Source organism: Lontra canadensis, unplaced genomic scaffold (genome assembly GCF_010015895.1).
Source record: "Lontra canadensis isolate GAN:19392208 unplaced genomic scaffold, GSC_riverotter_1.0 scaffold58, whole genome shotgun sequence".
Taxonomy (NCBI): Eukaryota; Metazoa; Chordata; class Mammalia; order Carnivora; family Mustelidae; genus Lontra; species Lontra canadensis.
The window spans coordinates 489028-508306 of NW_022631052.1; the positions used below are offsets into that span (position 1 = coordinate 489028).

At 43.0% G+C, this 19279-nt stretch overlaps 2 protein-coding genes across 2 annotated transcripts in view; one reads left to right on the forward strand and one right to left on the reverse strand.

The window, feature by feature from the left end:
* The window catches only part of LOC116878533 (medium-chain specific acyl-CoA dehydrogenase, mitochondrial-like), a 25758-nt gene extending 17038 nt beyond the window's left edge, over nt 1-8720 (reverse strand). Inside the window, exon 1 of the mRNA XM_032876138.1 lies at nt 8709-8720. The gene's annotated coding sequence lies outside the window, so the exon portion shown is untranslated. The remainder of the gene's footprint in view (nt 1-8708) is intronic.
* Nucleotides 1460-18575, forward strand: COQ5 (coenzyme Q5, methyltransferase). The gene is made up of 7 exons (XM_032876140.1): nt 1460-1666; nt 6615-6764; nt 9292-9513; nt 14406-14512; nt 16700-16788; nt 17610-17721; nt 17800-18575. The coding sequence occupies exons 1-7, from the start codon at nt 1465-1467 to the stop codon at nt 17899-17901; spliced, it is 984 nt and encodes a 327-aa protein (XP_032732031.1). The 5' UTR covers nt 1460-1464; the 3' UTR covers nt 17902-18575.
* The last annotated feature ends 704 nt before the right edge of the window (nt 18576-19279 follow it).

The window sequence follows — 19279 nt, forward strand, 5'->3', positions numbered from 1 at the left end:
AGCTCTTCCAAAAGAAAGTAGTAGGTGTCCATCTGTCAGACTACACATTAAACCAGGAAGAGATTTTTCATTTTTAAAATAGTTTCTTAGGGTCCTTGGCGCTTTCTCCTTGTGAAATATTTACAGGCAACATATATTTTAAAAAAGAATCAAAGCAGAAACATATAGAAATCCAAGCAAAACTTACCACCTCCATCCTCTTTTGCGCAAGATGGTCTACATTACCCTTTCCATAAAAAAAAAAAAAAACCACGAAAATCTGGGGTTGAAGTAAATATACATGCTATGCCAGTTGGCACTAGAAGTGTAGCTTTGTGACAGCAGAAGAGGGAGGATGAGTGGTGATTGGGTCTGACTCACTAAATAGACACTAGAGCTTTCCTTTCCATTTATAAACTACTTAGGTACATAAAATATAAAGACCAAAGAACAGCCTTTTGTACATTTATTTTTCAGAGTCATCTAGCACATGTTTCTCAAGAATGGTCTGCAAATTCCTTGCATCAGAATCACCACATAAGTCTGTGGATCTCCTGGGTGGCTCAGTGGGTTGAGTATTCCACTCCTGGTTTTGGCTCAGGTCAGGATCTCAGAGTCCTGAGATCCACCCCTGGATGAATGACTCTGCCCTGGGGGTGGAGCCTGCTTTGGATTCTTTCTCTCCCTCTCCCTGTGCCTATCCCCCAAGATATAAACCTCGAGGGGGAAAAAAATGAGGAAGAAAAGAAAGAAAGAATGAATGAATGAATGAATGAATCACCACAGAAGTTTGTTCAATGAAGATTCCCAATGCCTATCCCTAATGTATGGATTCAAAATCTCTTGATATTTGGCCCAAGAATCTGCTTTTTTTTTTTCTTTTCTTTTCGAGAGAAGAGAGAGAGAGAAAATCCCAAGCAGACTCTACGTCCAGCATGGAGCCCTATGGGGGCTTGATCCTCCCACCCTAATATCATGACTTGAGCGAAATCGAAAGTCAAAGGTTTAATCCACTGAGCCAACCTGGCGGCCACCTGAATCTGCATTTTAAAGCTGAAACCAGTGATTCTTAGGCCCATCAAAGTTTAAGAGAATCGACCTTGTTATCTCTGCCTTGTAACCACACCATATACTTCAGTTTCCTACTTCTGCACCAGAAAGCAAGAGTTACAGGATATCTTGCGAGTTAGCTTTCATGCGGCTGGTTGAAAATATTCAGGGATATGGCCGCTGGAAAGTGATTGTGGCCTTATCCTAAGGACCCTTCATTCTGGTGAATTCTATATTCAAAGCGGGAATTGGGAGAAGAAGGGATTTCCAGTACTCAAAAACTAAGCAACCTCTAGATCCCAGAGGTCATACACATAGCTCCCTAAGAAAGGGTTTCAGGACGCGTTCGGCTAATAATGTCTCCTACCGGCCGCCGTTGGCCCTCTAGTGATGCAACCCTACGTACTGTCCCGGCGCTGTCACTCTACTGCCAAGATGGCGACCCACAGGAGCTACGCTCTATGGAGCTACTGCGGTCGTAGGTGGTCGCGGGTGATGCGGTGCTGCCGGCTCCCCGGGTTTCGTAGCTCCTGGCCTAGGGGCCCGCTGGGTGTGCGGCACTTGTCCCAAGAGAAGCAGGCAACGGAAACACATTTCGGGTTTGAGACTGTGTCGGAGGAGGAGAAGGGGGACAAAGGTGAAAGGGGCGAGAGGGCGGATGGAGGGATCTGTCTGCGATCTAGTTTCTTCTGCTCAGCTAGGAGTTGATTTAACGTCCTGTTGACTCAGATGACGTAGGCTGTGCAGTCCTGACCTCCAGAGAAACCCCCCGCCACCCCGCCCAGCCTGACCCCGCAGAGCTTAGATGCCACTTCTGGTTAAACACAGTAATTATCACTAAATTCCAAAAATTGGGTGTTTATGATGTGCCAGGCACCATGCAGATATCATTCCCAATTCTCATTTCAGACTCCAAACAATGGTATTGTTATCTCCAAGTTACACATGAGAGAATTGAGACTTCGAGATTAAACGAGAAGTTGCCGAATTTAATATTGTAAGTGGCGGAACCAGCATTCCAAAACTGTGACTGCAGAGCTTATGTTCTTCACCTCTTGCCAAGGGGTAGGACCATTTTTTAATAGAAGGGAAGGAGGAAACTACCTTTGCTGTGCCTCAGCCTCCAAATTGTATAAGTAGGAATAATAGTAATCTTTCTTAGAGTTATAATGAGGATTACATTACTTAATATATTAAAATATTTTAAACAATGCCTGGCACTTCGTAATTGCCCAGTAAAGGTTAGATATTGTTGAGCAGTTGCTTTGTGTCCAGCATTGTGCTATAGGCATGGGAAAGGAAAAGACTGTTTTATTTTTTTTTTTAATTTTATTTATTTATTTGACAGACAGAGATCACAAGCAGGCAGAGAAGCAGGCAGAGAGAGAGGAGGAAGCAGGCTCCCCGCTGAGCAGAGAGCCCAGATGCGGGGCTCGATCCCAGGACCTAAGATCATGACCTGAGCTAAAGGCAGAGGCTTTAACCCACTGAGCCACCCAGGTGCCCCGGAAAGGACTGTTTTAAAATTCCAATTATACCATTCATAATGGGGTAGGTTTTTTTTTTATTTTTTTTAAATATTTTATTTATTCATTGGACAGACAGAGATCACAAGTAGGCAGAGAAGCAGGCAGAGAGAGAAGATGAAGCAGGCTCCCTGCTGAGCAGAGAGCCTAATGCGGGGCTCGATCCCAGGACTCTGGGATCATGACCTGAACCGAAGGCAGAGGCTTTAACCCACTGAGCCACCCAGGTGCCCCACATAATGGGGTAGGTTTTAAGCCCATTTAACAAGTGGATATGGTGAGGCGCTGAGAGTTTCCTTCACTTGGCCTGTGGTCACCCAGGAAATAAAGAGAAAGAATTCACAATGGAATATCCCATCCTCTTAAAGACTACTCACATTGTCTCCTGTCTTACCTCAGCCTTACTAAATACATCGCTCTACTGGAAGTCTTCGAATATTGATTTTAAAATAACATCTAGGGGCACCTGGGTGGCTCAGTTGGTTGAGCGACTGCCTTCGGCTCAGGTCATGATCCCGGACTTCCAGGATTGAGTCTCGAATCAGGCTCCCAGCTCCTTGGGGAGTCTGCTTCTCCCTCTGACCTTCTCCTCTCTCATGCTCTCTCTCACTCATTCTCTCTCAAATAAATAAATAAAATATTTAAAATAAAATAAAATAACATCTATTTCCTGGGCTGTGAATCCCCGGAATGCTAGGATGGTGGCTCATTGATGTCTAGATCTTCAGTGCCTGATACACATTAAAAGCTTGATAACTGCTTGTGAAATAAGAAAATCTAAGTAAAACGATAGTAAACTTTTATTAAGGACTTGAAACTTTTTTTTTTAGATTATATTTATTTATTTGATAGAGATCACAAGTAGGCAGAGAGGCAGGCAGAGAGAGAGGGGGAAGCAGGCTCCCCACTGAGCAGAGAGCCCGATGCGGGGCTCAATCCCAGGACCCTGGGATCATGACCTGAGCCGAAGGCAGAGGCTTTAACCCACTGAGCCACCCAGGCACCCCAAGGACTTGAAACTTTTTGGAATACTTTTCATTAATTCTTTTAACTACAACCTTATAAGGTAGAGACTAGTAGCCTGATATCATAGATGAAGAAACTGTTGAAACAGAGATGTTAAGTTACTTGCTGAAGATTCTACTAGTAAGTGGTAGAGCCGGGGATTTGAATCCAGGTGGGTTGCTTCCAAAATGATAATAATGCTTAACCTCTGTGTTGTACTTTACAGAATATAACGACATTTCACACACATAAGCAAGGAAGAGGTTACCCACCATGAGCTAAATATGTATCTCCCAGATGGGACCCAATATTGAAGTACAGGCAGTCATTCCTCTGCTCAGTAGTGCAGGACTGTAAAAATGGCCATGTGCACTGAAATCATGCACAATGATATTAATAATCGATGGGGAAAATTACAACTGTTCTATGACCTCTAAAAATTATTGAACATAGTGGGTGGCTGGGTGGCTCAGTCAGTGGAGCATGTGACTCTTGATCTCAGGGTCATGAGTTTAAGCCCTGCTTTGGGCATAGAGTTTACTTAAAAAAAATTTAAAAATTATTGAACATCAAAAACTCTCTTACTGTTAGTTATAAATGCATAGAGAAATGAAATAAGTAGTAAAGTTAATATTTACTTAACAAACTATAAAATTAAGATTTAATTTAACTTAATGTAATTAGAATTTTTAAATTTTAAGGTTTTTTTTCTTAAAGATTTTATTTATTTATTTGACAGAGACAGAGAGAGAAGGAATACAAGCAGGGGGAGAGGGAGAGGGAGAAGCAGGCTTCCCGCTGAGCAGGGAGCCTAATGTGGGGCTGGATCCCAGGACCCTGGGATTATGACCTGAGCCGAAGGCAGATGCTTAACGACTGAGCCACCCAGAAGGTGCCCCTTAAGTTTGTTTTTTTAATTAAATTAAAATTCTAATAAAAAACTAGAAACATTAAGTTGTTTTATTCCTTCCTAAAAAAATGTACCAAAAGTAGTTTGAACAGTGTTTGCTACCTTCTGGTCTATAATTTACAATAGGGAGCAAGCATCTTCTCTGTGTCTTGGCAAATTGCCATACTCCTTTCTAAATTTCAATCCGCTTGTAACATTTTATACCTTCACTGTCATGAAATATCTCTAAGAATTCCTCTAGCGTGAGATTTTTTTTGCTGGCATCATTTCCTCTGGGACATACTCAACCTTTTCATGGGGCGCCTGGTGGCTCAGTGGGTTAATCCTCTGCCTTCAGCTCAGGTCATGATCCCAGGGTCCTGGGATCGAGCCCCGCATCGGGCTCTCTGCTCAGCGGGAAGCCTGCTTCCTCCTCTCTCTCTGCCTGCCTCTCTGCCTACTTGTGATCTCTGTCAAATAAATAAATAAAATCTTAAAAAAAAAAAAAGAGAGAGAAACTCAACCTTTTCATCACAACCACATCCTCATTTTTTTTTTTAAGATTTTATTTATTTATTTGACAGAGATCTCAAGTAGGCAGAGATGCAGGAAGAGAGAGAGAGGAAGGGAAGCAGCTCCCTGCTGAGCAGAGAGCCCGATGCAGGGCTCGATCCCAGGACCCTGGGATCATGACCCGAGCCAAAGGCAGAGGCTTTAACCCACTGAGCCACCCAGGCGCCCCCACATCCTCATTTATGTCCGTAAGTTCATCTTCACATAGTTCTTCCAGCTGCATATCTAGAGTCTCTCCAGCATCACATTGCCACAGTCAGCTGTTTCCCCTATAACCCCATGGACGTTTTACTTCCAGAATTACCACTTTTCCTTGCTTTGCAGTGCTTTCATTTTTGTTGGCCAGTTCCCTCTTTCAGTTATCTAGTTTTGTAAAATACCACATGTGTTTATAACTGAGAGATAAGGAGGTAACACAACTACGTGTTTTGCTGTCTGTGTGTGAACTGAATGACTGATGGGTAGTGACCTACCAAGTGCTAGCCGAAAGAAGTGATATGATTGGTTACTGACTATGATGCATGTCGATTATTTACAGTGATTTATGGGCTGAAGAACTACCAGGGAAGTTTGCGCTTTATGCACTTACTTCACAGTTAATACACCATTGCACGTGAATGATGTTGTTGGGGGACTGGTGTTACCTAACTAAACCACAGTCACTGAAATTCGTGTATATCGGAACCATGCAAAGCAAAGCTTCCTTATACTCAGTGGGTTGAGCTATAGTGTCCGTGAATACCCCCAAAACAAAAGAAAACAAAACAAAAAAGCAAGCTTGGAGGTCCCGGGGTTGAGACAGGCGTTCAAGATTGAGTTCAGGAGGAGCTCTGTAATGCTGAATCAGCAGACGATAATGATGTTTTAGATCTACGCAGCAGATTCCATCTGAGAAACTCAAGGCATCTCCCCTTCATTACCTAATTCAGCCTTATGGCAGAGTGATTGGGAGCTGGCACTGAGCTTTTCATCTTATGGGCGGAGAAGCAGGTGTAAAGAAGTTAAATGTAGCCTGTGCTTTAAGATGCCTTATATAGTAAATTCCTTCTCCCACTAGGCCAGATTCCACATTCTCCCTTGATCCTCTGAGATGTACGAGGGCCCTCTGCAGTGTGGCTTGACCCTCACTCCCATCTTGGCGTTCGTCTGCCCACCAAATTGTACCTGACGTTTTTCTCTGTGATCCAGGGAGGGATGAACTGAGGCCTTCCCATCCATTAGTCATGTATTTCTAATGATTTTGTTGTTTTCTATTATAATAACCACAAAATAAAATAAAAATTCCATACCTCCCCCATCCTTTAAAGAATGGAAACCTAACTTAGTGCCAAGCAGGTGCATGGCATTATTATGGGGTAGTGGTCCTAGATAAAGGTAACTAAGACAGCAGAAAAGAGGTTGGTTTCTTAGATGAAGTAACTTAAGCCTTTTTAAAAAGAGGTTAAGGGGTAGATTTGGGCATCAAGCAGTCTAGCTTAACTTCACCTGACAAAGACCGGCAACTTCAGGGGAGAAAAGCATCCCCTTTCATTTAGGACTTCCTAAGTTAATCTTGTTAATAGCACAATTGTGTTGTATTTCTCCTGTGTCAGTCTATCATGTGTTTGAAAGTGTGGCCAAGAAGTATGACGTGATGAATGATATGATGAGTCTTGGTATCCATCGTATTTGGAAGGATATGCTGGTCTGGAAGATGCACCCATTTCCTGGGACCCAGCTGCTCGATGTTGCTGGAGGCACAGGTAATGTCTAGTCGAGTGTCCTTGAATATCACTGAGCACCTTTTGTAGAAATCAAGTGTCTCTTGTTGGAATGAGCTAGCTTATCTACCATTAGGCCAAAGATGGAAATTGAAAGTCAGTACACTACTAAGAAAGGTTTACTCTTTCTAACCAAATGTCACTCAAAAAGCATAACATATCAGCTTTATGCCCGTCATTTTTCTAAAACGCACAGGGTTACAAAGTAAAAAGTTCACTCTTTTACTCCAGGGACATCTCACCAAGTGAATGAATTTATTTTTCTTTTTTTTTTTTTAAAGATTTTATTTATTTATTTGACAGAGATCACACGTAGGCAGAGAAGCAGGCAGAGAGAGAAGAGGAAGCAGGCATCCTGCTGAGCAGAGAGCCTGATGCGGGGTTCAATCCCAGGACCCTGAGATTATGACCCGAGCCGAAGGCAGAGGCTTTAACCCACTGAGCCACCCTGGCACCCCATGAATTTATTTTTCTGTTTAACCTTTAATCCACTTTCCCCCTTTCTTTGGGCAGGGGGAGAATATTCCCATTCTCATATTCCATAAGCTTTCTAGGCAAACTTCTCTGCCTAATCCACAATCTATCAGAAATCCACAGCATGGTTGTTTATCCACGGTCCTTTGTTACTTGGTGCACACTAGGTATCTGGGGAGAAAAACATCATGGGTTTCACTCATGCATCTTGGTGATGTTATTACATGGCTAATGTACATGTTAAATTACATTAGAATAATGGGTCATGTAATGTAATAATGTGATAATCTATACCAATAGGATAACATAGAATAAGAAATGACAGTAGAACCATCTGCATGTGTGAAACATGTTTATGTGTGACTTTGTTGGTGTGGTCCTCTCCCTGGTGGAAACTGAGAAGGTGGTAAGACACCTTGCTCAATGAAGGACCATTTAACAGAATCTGTTAAAATCTAAAATCTTTATAGTCTAGGATCCCACAATTCCAATTCTCCATATCTAGTCTTAAAAAAAAGAAAAAGAAAAAGAAAAACCTTGCACCATGATATAGCTTCAGAAAGGGTTTGGTCAGACCTGCCTACATCTGTGCCTTCACCTACATGATTACTGCACGCTGCCAACTGCCCGTTTGGAAAATCTACTTGGAAGGTAATCCCATATATTTAAAAAGACATTTTTAAAAATATGTAGCTACAGATATGCTCACTGCATCATTTTTAGTAGTAGTGAAAACTGGGAAATAACCTATTTCTGCCTCAGTAAAGAAATTGTTTTAAATTAAGATACACCCATTCTATGAACTATCATGTAGCTATTTAAAAGAATGTGGAAAACCTATAAATACGGATGGAAAGTTTTCAAAGACATATTCAGTGGGAAGAGAAAGAAAAGTTGTACAACTATGTGTCTAATATGATCCTTGTATATGTTTTTAAGTCATTTCATATAAAATATTTAAACATATAGGAAAGGGACTGGAGAATACCTAATTGGCTGGAGAGACTAGAAGAACTTAAGGGTATATTTCTTACAACTAGTGTAAGAAAAACAAAGACAAACAACATTATACGAAAGGCAGTGTGCTCCTAGAAAGCACTGTCTTGGCCCAAATAGTATTTACCTGATTACAGTAACATACACACTTTTCAGCTTTTAGACTCCAACCAACAAAGTACAGAAGTAATTATAGCCTCAGAACAAACAGTATGTTATCAGTAGGTCTTGACGGTATAAAAGTGTTCACAGTAGAAGGTTGAAAGGAGTCAAGAGGTACCATTTGTAATTGACAAAATAGAAATAAGAGTCTGTTACTCTAGTTTACAAAGGAATCTATGAGGGACTATGAAATGTGATCTAAACATATTAGGAAATAGAGCCAAGCAGACAGGAGGGGCGAGATATCATAAATTTGGTAAATAAAGAAAGAGCTGGAACCAACAGAAGACACAGCTGAGAGGGTTGAGAAAGACAGTCCCTGGGGAGCTGAACTAGGCATGGGAAGTGGTGGGGGAGGGGATCCTTGCTGGTAACTGTACCCTCATGTTGCTTTCGTAACAATTATTAGACAAAGACTAGAAGGGCTGAGCACTAGCACTTAACACTGCTTAGGTCTGGAGAGGGTATGGAGAGAGAAGCCAACGTTTCTGTTTTAGTCTAAATATTTGGGTGTGTCTTTTATAGCAAGAATGTGTCCATGCATTACTTATGCAATTTTTTAAAGGATTTTTAAGAATATTTTAAGTTAACAGGGCACCTGCCTGGCTCAATCAGTGGAACATGGGACTCTTGATCTTGAGGTCATGAGTTTGAGTCCCACGTTGGGTAGAGAGATTACTTAAAAATCTTAAAAAAAAAAAAAGTTAAAAAAAATTGCTGTTTTTTTTTCCTTTTAATTTACCAGAGAAATGAAGAGAAACTTCAATTTTTGTACACTGTCAAATCCTGTACCTTTGTTGCTCTGTTTGGGTTTTGGAAATGTTGGGGTTTTGCTTGTGTTTGTGTTTGCATCTCTCCTCCTGTTGGCTTCCCACAGGTGACATTGCATTCCGGTTCCTTAATTATGTCCAGGCACAGCACAAGGGAAAGCTGAAGCGGCAGTTACGGGCCCAGCAAAATTTATCCTGGGAAGAAATTGCTAGAAAGTACCAAAATGAAGAGGACCCCTTGGGTGGTTCCCGGGTAGTGGTCTGTGACATCAACAAGGAGATGCTAAAGATTGGAAAGCAGAAAGCCCGTGCACAAGGACACAAAGCTGGTAAGTCCTGTGAGAAGTAGACACAGTGGAAATGTTTGTGTGTTTATGAAATAAGATGGGATATATAAATGTTGAAGTGCTTTATTTTCAAAAACATATAGCTAGGCCGGAGTCAAAGATAATTTGTGTGCCTGAATCCAGTTTGCAGGCTGTTATGTACATTTTTTTTAAGATTTTATTTATTTATTTGACAGACAGAGATCACAAGCAGGCAGAAGGGCAGGCAGAGAGAGAGTGGGGGCCCGGGAAGCAGGCTCCTTGCTGAGCAGAGAGCTCGATGTGGGGGTTTGATCCCAGGACCCCGAGACCATGACCTGAGCCGAAGGCAGAGGTTTAACCCACTGAACCACCTAAACATCCCTGTTAGGTACATGATTTCGCCAAACTGGGGTGGTAGCTTGATTACCAGCCCCATGTGACAGGGCCGATAACCAAAGCCCCAAGTGCTGCTTGAGTAAAGTGTCTTTGTCCAGGTAACACAACTCTTAAGTGGCAGATCCCAAATTGGAGTTGAGTCTTGGGATCTTAGCTCTTGGACCCTGAGACGGAAGTTTTGCCTTCAGTTCCCAGCAACTCCCTGCTGACCCCAACGTCCTGTTTTGGAGCCATCCCATTCCCCATCAGTGCCCAGAGGATTTCCACCGATGTGGAAGCTGAGAAGGGGCTCTGCCCTTAAAGCAGGAACTTGACCTTCAGACACGAGAAGAGTGCAGGCAGCTGGCAGCCTTCAGCTCTAACAACCTTTAGGTCCTGCCTCAGCTTCCAAGTTAGGTGCTTTCCAGAGCTCCCTGTTGGGTTGGCTAAGGCTTTATCAGATCTGCATTGAGGCCTAAGGCTTTCCCCACTCAGTCTTGCTTCTTCTTCCTTTTATCCTTTTATCCAACCCCAGGTGTTCTCCCTTACCACTCTCCCCCCACCCCCCGCAAAAAAAAACCTTTTTCACTCTTCCCTCACCTGGGCATCTGTTTCTCGAGGGCCCAACTGATAGAATGAAAGAAACACCCGGAAACAGTACTTGTCTCAGCAGCAGACAGGAGCAACTGCGGGTTTCTGGGAACCCATTGCAGCCTGAAAATGAACAATTTGTGCCCTAGCTTAAAGATGTAGATTTCACATTTTGCTGTTTGTTTTCACCCTTTAAAAATTTTATTTATTTATTTATTTATTTATTTATTTGACTGACAGAGATCACAAGTAGGCAGAGAGGCTGAGCAGAGAGCCTGATGCAGGGCTCGATCCCAGGACCCTGGGATCACAACCTGAGCTGAAGGCAGATGCTTTAACCCACTGAGCCACGCAGGCGCCCCTGTTTTCACCCTTTAAAATATTTTCCCCCCAACTTTCTCAAGCAGAAGTCAGAATGTGGCAGCTGCGCCAGCTTTCCAGAGCCGCTGCACTGCCCTCTTCCCAGCTGGTCAAGCACTGCAGGCAGCTAACATGAGGCAGTGGTCTGGGACAAAGAAAATAAAGTCCCTCGGGTCAACATCAGCGTTCCTGTGCTCCCCCCTCCCCCACCAGAAGTGACTATGGTTATTTTAGTTCAATTCTTCCTCCTCCGCCCCCCACCCCCAGAACGAACTGCCTAGACAGACCACCACCCACTTGGCCTCCAAGATGAAGGGCTCTTTTGTTAACCATCAGTGCTGATCGGAAAGCAGACAGCCCCTAGTGTTTTTAGACAAAGGCACTATGTTTCCTTACTCCTGCTGAAAAACGTGTTTCCCTTCCCTCTGGTGCTCAGCCATAAAGAATGGAGAACAAAGATAGAAGTGATAGGCAGTGTTCCATTTCTGGAATCATCCCTTCCATAGCATAGCTTGCCCTTCAGCCTCTCCTCACTGCCAAGACAAAACCACTGGCGAATGAATTATTAAGTGCTGCATAGGCCAGTTTTCCTTATCTTCCTCCTTGCTTTATCAGTGTCCAACAATGATGTCTTTGTAAAAAATATACCATGAAAAGAGTTGAAACTAAGGAGAACCCTAGAAATTAATTTGGAAGAGTAAGTTAATGAGAAAGACATTTATGTGTAGCACTCTTGTGTGTTTGATTTACATCTTCTGTGGAGCACTTCCTCCCCAAGTGGAAGTTCTGAGGGCAGGAGCTTTAAAAAAAGTTATCTGAGGGACGCCTGGGCTCAGTTGGTTAAACGTCTACCTTCACCTCAGGTCATGATCCTGGGGTCCTGGATTGACTTCCAGCCTCGGCCCCGCCTCTGGCTTCCTGCTCAGTGGGGAGCCTGCTTCTCCCTCTCCCTCTGCCACCACCCCCCTGTGCTCTCATGCATTCACACTCTCTCTCTCTCAAATAAGAAAATAAATATTTTTTTGATTATTTAATAGGTTATAAAAGTGATAGATTTGAGAGAAATTTTGGATTTTGCAAAGGTTTTAAGAGGAAAGTAAATGTTACCTATAATTCCAACATCAAGTAATGCTCCTAGTATTTTAATGTATTTCCTTCCTAGCTTTTCCTAATCATTTCCTTTTTATAAAATTGAAGACTTCCTGTATATACAATTTAGTATCCTGCCCTAACTCAGTATTGTATCAAGAGATCTTTCCATGTCATTAAAAATTCCTTAAAATCCTTCTTTATGATTTTCTCTCATACGGATGTGAATGACAAAGATTCACATCACCAGTTTACATAAGCAGCAACCCCAATTGATCTTCACTTTTTTCTAAACTCTTGCTTAAAAAGCACAGCATTGTGACGTCCTAATTTGTAAATTTTTGCATGCATTTGTTCATTTTTCCCTTTAACATAACCTCAGACAAGTGTTTAAGCTCTTCAGATCTCAATTCCCTTATCTATAAAATGGGAGAATAAAAACCACATTAGGAGGTAATGTACCACAGCTATTGAAAACACAGGCTCGGGGCGCCTGCGTGGCTCAGTGGGTTAAGCCTCTGCCATTGGCTCAGGTCAGGATCTCAGGGTCCTGGGAAGGAGCCCTGCACCAGGCTGTCTGCTCAGCAGGGAGCCTGCTTCCCCTCCTCTCTCTCTGCCTGCCTCTCTGCCTACTTGTGATCTCTGTCTGTCAAATAAATAAATAGATAAATAGATAATAAAAAATAGATAAGAAGGAAACACAGGCTCTGGGATAAAACAACCTGAGTTCCAATCCATCTGGATGACCTTGGACAAGCTGCCTGATACTCAGCTTGGCTCTCCAAAACATGATGATGATAATACGAGCTATCCCATGGTGGTAGTATGAGAAGAGAATATGATAAGATAATGTATGTGAAGAGATAATACAGACCCTGCCATCAAGGGCTCAGAGTAGTTGCCCTGAGGATGATATCAGGGTCATCCTCCTAAAAACCAAAGAGCTGGTTCAAAGGATATGTTTTGTTTTGTTTTTTTAAAGATTCATTTATTTATTTGAGAGAGAGAGTGTGTGTGTTTTGAGCTGCGGCAGGGGCAAAGGGAAAGGGAGAGAGGCGGAACATGGAGTCCCATGCGGGGCTGGATCTCTAGACCTTCATGATCTCCAGATCACGATCTAAGCCGAAACTAAGAGTCCAACGCTTAACCAACTGGTGAGCCACCCAGGCACCTCAGTGTATAGTTATTTTTAAGGGTTTTGTTAAATACCGCCACTTTGCTTTTCCAGGGAGGTTTTCATTTACTTTCCTCTATAGAGCCTTCCTTCTATATTGCATTTTATGTCTAATTTGCTGCAAGTTGACTAATCTTAAAGCTGAATCAGGATCCTTTAGTGCACGTAGCTACCTTGTTATGGGGTTACCTTGGGTGTTTTCTGAATTTGTGACCAGACAAAAATTGTCTAGACATTTTGATTCTTCAGTAGAACCAGTATAACTAGGCTAAATTCCATACTTAGAATACTTCCAATCAAGGTGCCTGGGTGGCTCAGTCGGTTAAGCGTCTGCCTTCAGCTCAAGTCATGATCTCAGGGTCCTGGAATCGAGTCCCACGTTGGGCTCCCTGCTCAGCAGGGAGCCTGCTTCTCACTCTGCCTCTCCCCCTGCTTGTGCTCTCTCTCTCAAATGAATACATTAAATTAAAAAAAAAAAAAGAGGGGCACCTGGGTGACTCAGTGCGCTAAGCCTCTGCCTTCGGCTCAGGTCATGGTTTCAGGGTCCTGGGATTGAGCCCCGCATCGGGCTCTCCGCTCAGCAGGGAGCCTGCTTCCCCCTCTCTCTGCCTGCCTCTCTGCCTACTTATGATCTCTGTCTGTCAAATAAATACATAAAATCTTAAAAAAAATACTTCCAATTGCCCTCTGAAGTTAGTACTGTTATTAACTCCATCTTACAGATGAGGAAACCAAGGCAAAGTAGTTTATTCAAGATGATACAGCTAATAAATGGTGATGCTAGAATTAAAGCCCTGGCAGTCTAAACCCCAGACCTGGGATCCTAACCATGGTACTTTACACAGAACAGTTAGTTAGGTAAAAATTGCTTCAGGGTGGGCATAACTAAATATTCATCAGGTTCTACCCTGAGACCCCTGAGGAAAGAGCTTGCTGCTAAACTTGAAGAAATTCAGATTCTCAGGCCAAGACAGCACCTCGAAGACAGCGGCCAGGAACCCAGTGATGAATGCAGGCATGTGATGGTTTCCAATACCACACATATGGTATTTGCCCAGCGCCAGACTGCTTTCCAGTTCTCCGACACCAAGTAGGTGTCCAACAATTCAGTTCAATTCTGACACTGACTCCCAGAATCAGTCACAGGTTGCACAGACTGCCCCCACTTGAGAAGTCAGCCATGAGTGGGGTGTGCAGGCTGTCCACACTTCTGCCCGGCTGACTACAAATCGGGGGATTCCCACAATGCCCTCCTCAGGTTTGACAGTTCGCTGGGTGCAATCGAGCAGCCCAGGCTGAGCCCAGAAATGATTTTCTCTTTTAGGACTTGCTTGGGTATTGGGAGATGCTGAAGAACTGCCTTTTGATGATGACAAGTTTGATGTTTACACTATCGCCTTTGGGATCCGGAATGTCACACACATTGAGCAGGTATATATGGCCGCATCTTTAGCTTGTGTGACTCTCGTGCTATTCGATCTCCTAGAGCAGCCCCACAGAAAATGAGGAAAGAGGGAGAGACTCTTCTCTCCACCCAGCTTTTGAATGGAATGACTGTTTCAGGCTTGGGGGCTTCATTCCTTGAAGTTGCCAATTTTCCTCATCGCAAAAATGAAGGGGGGGAAAAAAACAAACCACAGAGCAGATCCCCATAGAAGCGTTTATTGCTTGGGTTGGTATTCACATCTTTGAGCTGTCAGTCATGCTCTGGCTTCCCATCTGTTTCCGCTCACTTGTGAAGTTGTCTGACCCAGTGAGTTTGCAGATCAGATGCATTTCCAAGGCCAACACAGAAGGCACTCGAACACTTATTTTGGCAGAAGATATCTAGAGTCATGGGTTCCTCTACAGGGAGAAGGGAACATTTAGCTCTTAATCTGATGCAGCTGTTCTTTTTTTTTTTAAAGATTTTATCTTTAAGTAATCTCTGCACTCAACATGGGATTCCAGCTCACAACCCTGAGATCAAATTTATCTACCAACTGATCCGGCCAGACACTCCCTGATGCGGCTCTTCATGTCTCCCTCAGTATTCTGTCCCAGAGCATTTGAAGACCATGTGCAAGGCACCATGTTTTGTTTTTGTAATCACGGGCTCCAGTTACCTGGTTCCTCTGCTTTCAGTGGGACATCTTTATGGTGCACTTGAGCTTGGTTTTTGTGACCTGCCCCTTGTATGTAGCCAGTTTATTATTTCTTCTAATTAAAAAAATGTTTGAATAGGTTCAAAGTACAAAAGAGCATGTCAGAGATGCCTGGGTGGCTCAGTGGGTTAAAGCCTCTGCCTTCATCTCAGGCCTTGAACCGGGACTTGACTCAGGTCCCAGGATAGAGCCCCACATCTGGCTCTCTGCTCAGCGGGGAGCCTGCTTCCCCCTCTCTCCCTCCTCTCTGCCTACTTGTGATCTCTGTCAAATAAATAAAATCTTAAAAAAAAAAAAAAAGGGCATGTCAGTGAAAGTATGCCTCCCACCCATGTGTAGCAACCATGCAGTACCTCCTCTCCCTCCTCCAATCACCAGTTTCTTAGGTACCTTTGCAAAGATGTTTTGTGAATAATAAACATTTTTATTTTTCTTCTTCTTTTGTATAAATATTAGCATATGATACATTTTGCCCATTGCTTTTTTTTTCCCCTTAAAAATATATCTTGGGGGATTTTTCCATTTCAGTACATGAAGAGCCCTGGCTTTTCCTTTTTCTAAATAGCTGCATAGATTCCATTTATATAGACATTCCAAAATTTAGTCTCTCAATAGTTAAGATGCTTCTAATCTTGTGCTGTTCAAACAGTGCTGCAGGTAATAACATGTGTGCATGTCATCTCTACAATAGATGCATTTCTTTCCTTTTTTTTTTTTTTTGGATGGGGGGAAGGGGCAGAGGGAGAATCTTAAGCAGGTTCCACGCCCAGCACGGAGACCGATCTTATTGACCTGAGCTGAGCCAAAATCAAAAGTCAGGTGCTTAATGGACTGAGCCACCCCTGTGCCCCTACAACAGATACATTTCCGTGAGAGAGGTTCCTTGAAGTAAAATTCCTAGATCAAAGAGGATATCCATTGTGATTTAAATAAGTAATTGTAGGGGCACCTGGCTGATCTACCAGTAAAGGGTGCAACTCTTGATCTCCGGGTTTGAAGTTCAAATCCATGTTGGGTAAAGAGTTTACTTAAAAAAATAAAGAAAAAAAAGAAAATCCTGAAATAAGATTTTAATAAATAACTTTAAAAAAAAAAGAAAAAAAAGAAAATCCTGAAATAAGATTTTAATAAATAAGATTTTAATAAATAAATAATAAAAAAAGATTTAATAAATAAATAAAAATAATTTAATAAATAATAAATAACAGTTGTGAAATTGGCCATCATGTGGTTGTACCAATCTGAGTACTCCAAGTAACATTCTCTTCACGGGCAGCAGAATGCCTATAAAATTTAGGATATTGTCGGGTTATCTCTGCTGCTACAGCTGACCCACTGAGAATGCACAAGGGATCTATGTGCATGCTATGGGAAATGCTAACTTTTATAATGCCCATCAAAGTTAAAGCTGTTTTGGCCTCATGGAATTGAGTTCTGCTGAGGAGTGTGTTCTCTTGTTCCTTGTCTTGCTCAGGCACTCCAGGAAGCCCATCGAGTCCTGAAACCAGGAGGACGGTTTCTCTGTCTGGAGTTTAGTCAAGTGAACAATCCCCTCGTATCCAGGTTGGTACTGTTAACAGGGTTTTATTCTCATTGTCTAGCCAAGGGTTTTCCATCCCCAAACTGGACAGAAACAGCCAGTAAGTGATAAGCATGAAGCTCATAGTTCAGAGTCTCTAAGGCACACGATAGCCCTATCTAAGGCACAGTGCCACCTCAGAAGTCAGCCAGTTCTGAATACCTAAGCCAAAAGAGTTTCAAACCAGCAACCAGAAGGTCAAGTTGGCCCACAGATGTATTTTGTATTTTAAGAAATCGACTTAGGGGCGCCTGGGTGGCTCAGTGGGTTGAGCCTCTGCTTTCAGCTTGGGTTGTGGTCTCGGGGTTCTGGGATCGAGCCCCACATCAGGCTCTCTGCACAGCGGGGAGCCTGCTTCCCTCTGTCTGCCTCTCTGCCTGCTTGTGATCTCTCTCTCTCTCTCTGTTGAATAAAAAAAAAAAAAAAAAAAAAAAAAACCACAACAAATAAACCTTTAAAAAAAGATTGACTTAGATGTTCATATTTGAAAATCAGGAAGTTTCACATAAAAATGTGAGTTTCCAGCTTCACTTGAGGAATCATATAGGGCAACGCTGAGCACTTATTCCCACATGGCAGTAGTCGGAGCTGAGTATTACCTGCCCCTTCTCCACTTTTATGCTATTTTCTACCTGCACCTGTCACCGCCACCTCCTCACTAGTCCCTACTGGTCTTGGACTTGGCCCACATTACTTCCAGATACTTGACCCCTATGGGCATTTGAATTTATAACTTCAGGCTTAAACCTTCTTGCTTCTTATCAGGGGGCATGTTCTAATCTTACTCTTTTGCCTTTGTTTTTAGGCTTTATGATCTATATAGCTTCCAGGTCATTCCTGTCCTGGGAGAGGTCATTGCAGGAGATTGGAAGTCCTACCAATATCTTGTAGAAAGTATCCGACAGTTCCCATCTCAGGTACAAAACTTTGATATTTTACAACAAAGGCCCTAGAGTTTAAATCCAGGTGATCCTTGCTGTATCTTTGCGTTTTAGGAGGAGTTCAAAGAGATGATACAAGATGCAGGTTTTGAAAAAGTGACTTATGAAAGTCTCACATCAGGCATCGTGGCTATTCATTCTGGCTTCAAACTGTAACTCCTTTACCATTCTGGAGTGTGAACAGTCACATCCTGTCAAAAGCCTGGAACTGGAGGATAATCTGGCTAGTGAGACTGGCAGCAGAACATACCCTCTTAAGGACGTGTGCCTTGGACTCATGTTCTGACGTGACCAGTCCCAAAGTGGAAGAAACAGATTCTACTGCACCTTTCACTAGAAGCTGCTTCAGGGCTTCTCCCAGAGGTATTTGCTCTGTATTTTTTGCTCAGCTCCTAATTTTTATTGACTGCGCGGTGCATGGTTAAGGTAAAACCAGCACTACTTCTCCTTTTTGAAGTGTGTTTGTAGCTTCTCTGCTGGTGCTGCCTTCCACAGGGATGATGACTCATTTGAACCCAATGATGATTTGAACCAAAACGTGTCCTAGCTGTACCTGAGTCAGCCTCTCAGCCTAGGACTAAGTCTGGGGCCAAAAACGAAGGCCCGAGTCTGAGTGCTAACAATCACAATTAGAATTACGAACTGAACCACTGAATGAGTTTACAATTTGTGTGGTATTTGTTATTTCTTCTTGGGACAGGGGGAGTGTGAGGGAAATACATTTTTGTCATCACTCAGTCCTCTTCTACCAAAAACTACTATTGGATCCTCAGCACCTGTCACGAAGAAAACAAACCTTTGGTGAAAGAATAAATAAATGTTCCAGGAAACTCCTGCTTTTGTGTTTTATATGGAGAACTCCTTTATCAGAATACATTTGGAGGCTTTTGTAGCCCCCCCCAAAAAAAGTTTGAAAATGATCTAGCCTAACCCCCCTTTTTTTTTCTCGGTACTAAGGGGTAGAGCTGGGCAGAGCTCATCTCCTTAATACAGTCCAACGTTTGATGCTAAAATGAGACCTAAACGGGCACCTGGGCGGCTCAGTCATTAAGCGTCTGCCTTCTGCTCAGGTCATGATCCCAGCGTCCTGGGATGGAGCCCTGCTTTGGGCTCCCTGCTTAGCGGGAAGCCTGCTTCTCCCTCTCCCACTCCCCCTGCTTGTGTTCCCTCTCTTGCCGTCTCTGTCAAATAAATAAAATCTTTAAAATAAAAAAACGGGTGCCTGGGCAGCTCAGTCGGTTAAATGGCTCGCTTCAGTTCAGGTCGTGATCCAGGGTCCTGGGATCAAGCCCTACATCCAGCTCCTTGCTTGGCAGAGAGCCTGCTTCTCCCTCTCCCTCTGCCTGCTGCTCTGCCTACTGTGCTCTCTCTCTCTCTCAAGTAAATAAATAAAACCTTTAAATAAATGAATAAAATGAGGCCCAAAATGTTCTGAATGTGGATTAAGCCCATGGTTTTTAAGGGACTTTGCGAAGACATTGCAGAAAGCAACTTGTGACTTGGCTGGCCACTTGGTAATTGTGGGTAACTTAGT

Excerpts from the sequence above, each read along its gene's own strand:
- COQ5 (XM_032876140.1), top strand. The coding sequence starts at position 1,465 with ATGGCGACCCACAGGAGCTACGCTCTATGGAGCTACTGCGGTCGTAGG. Across the intron at positions 16,789-17,609 it reads AACAATCCCCTCGTATCCAG|GCTTTATGATCTATATAGCT; the intron begins GTTGGTACTGTT and ends CTTTGTTTTTAG. Across the intron at positions 17,722-17,799 it reads TCCGACAGTTCCCATCTCAG|GAGGAGTTCAAAGAGATGAT; the intron begins GTACAAAACTTT and ends TTTGCGTTTTAG.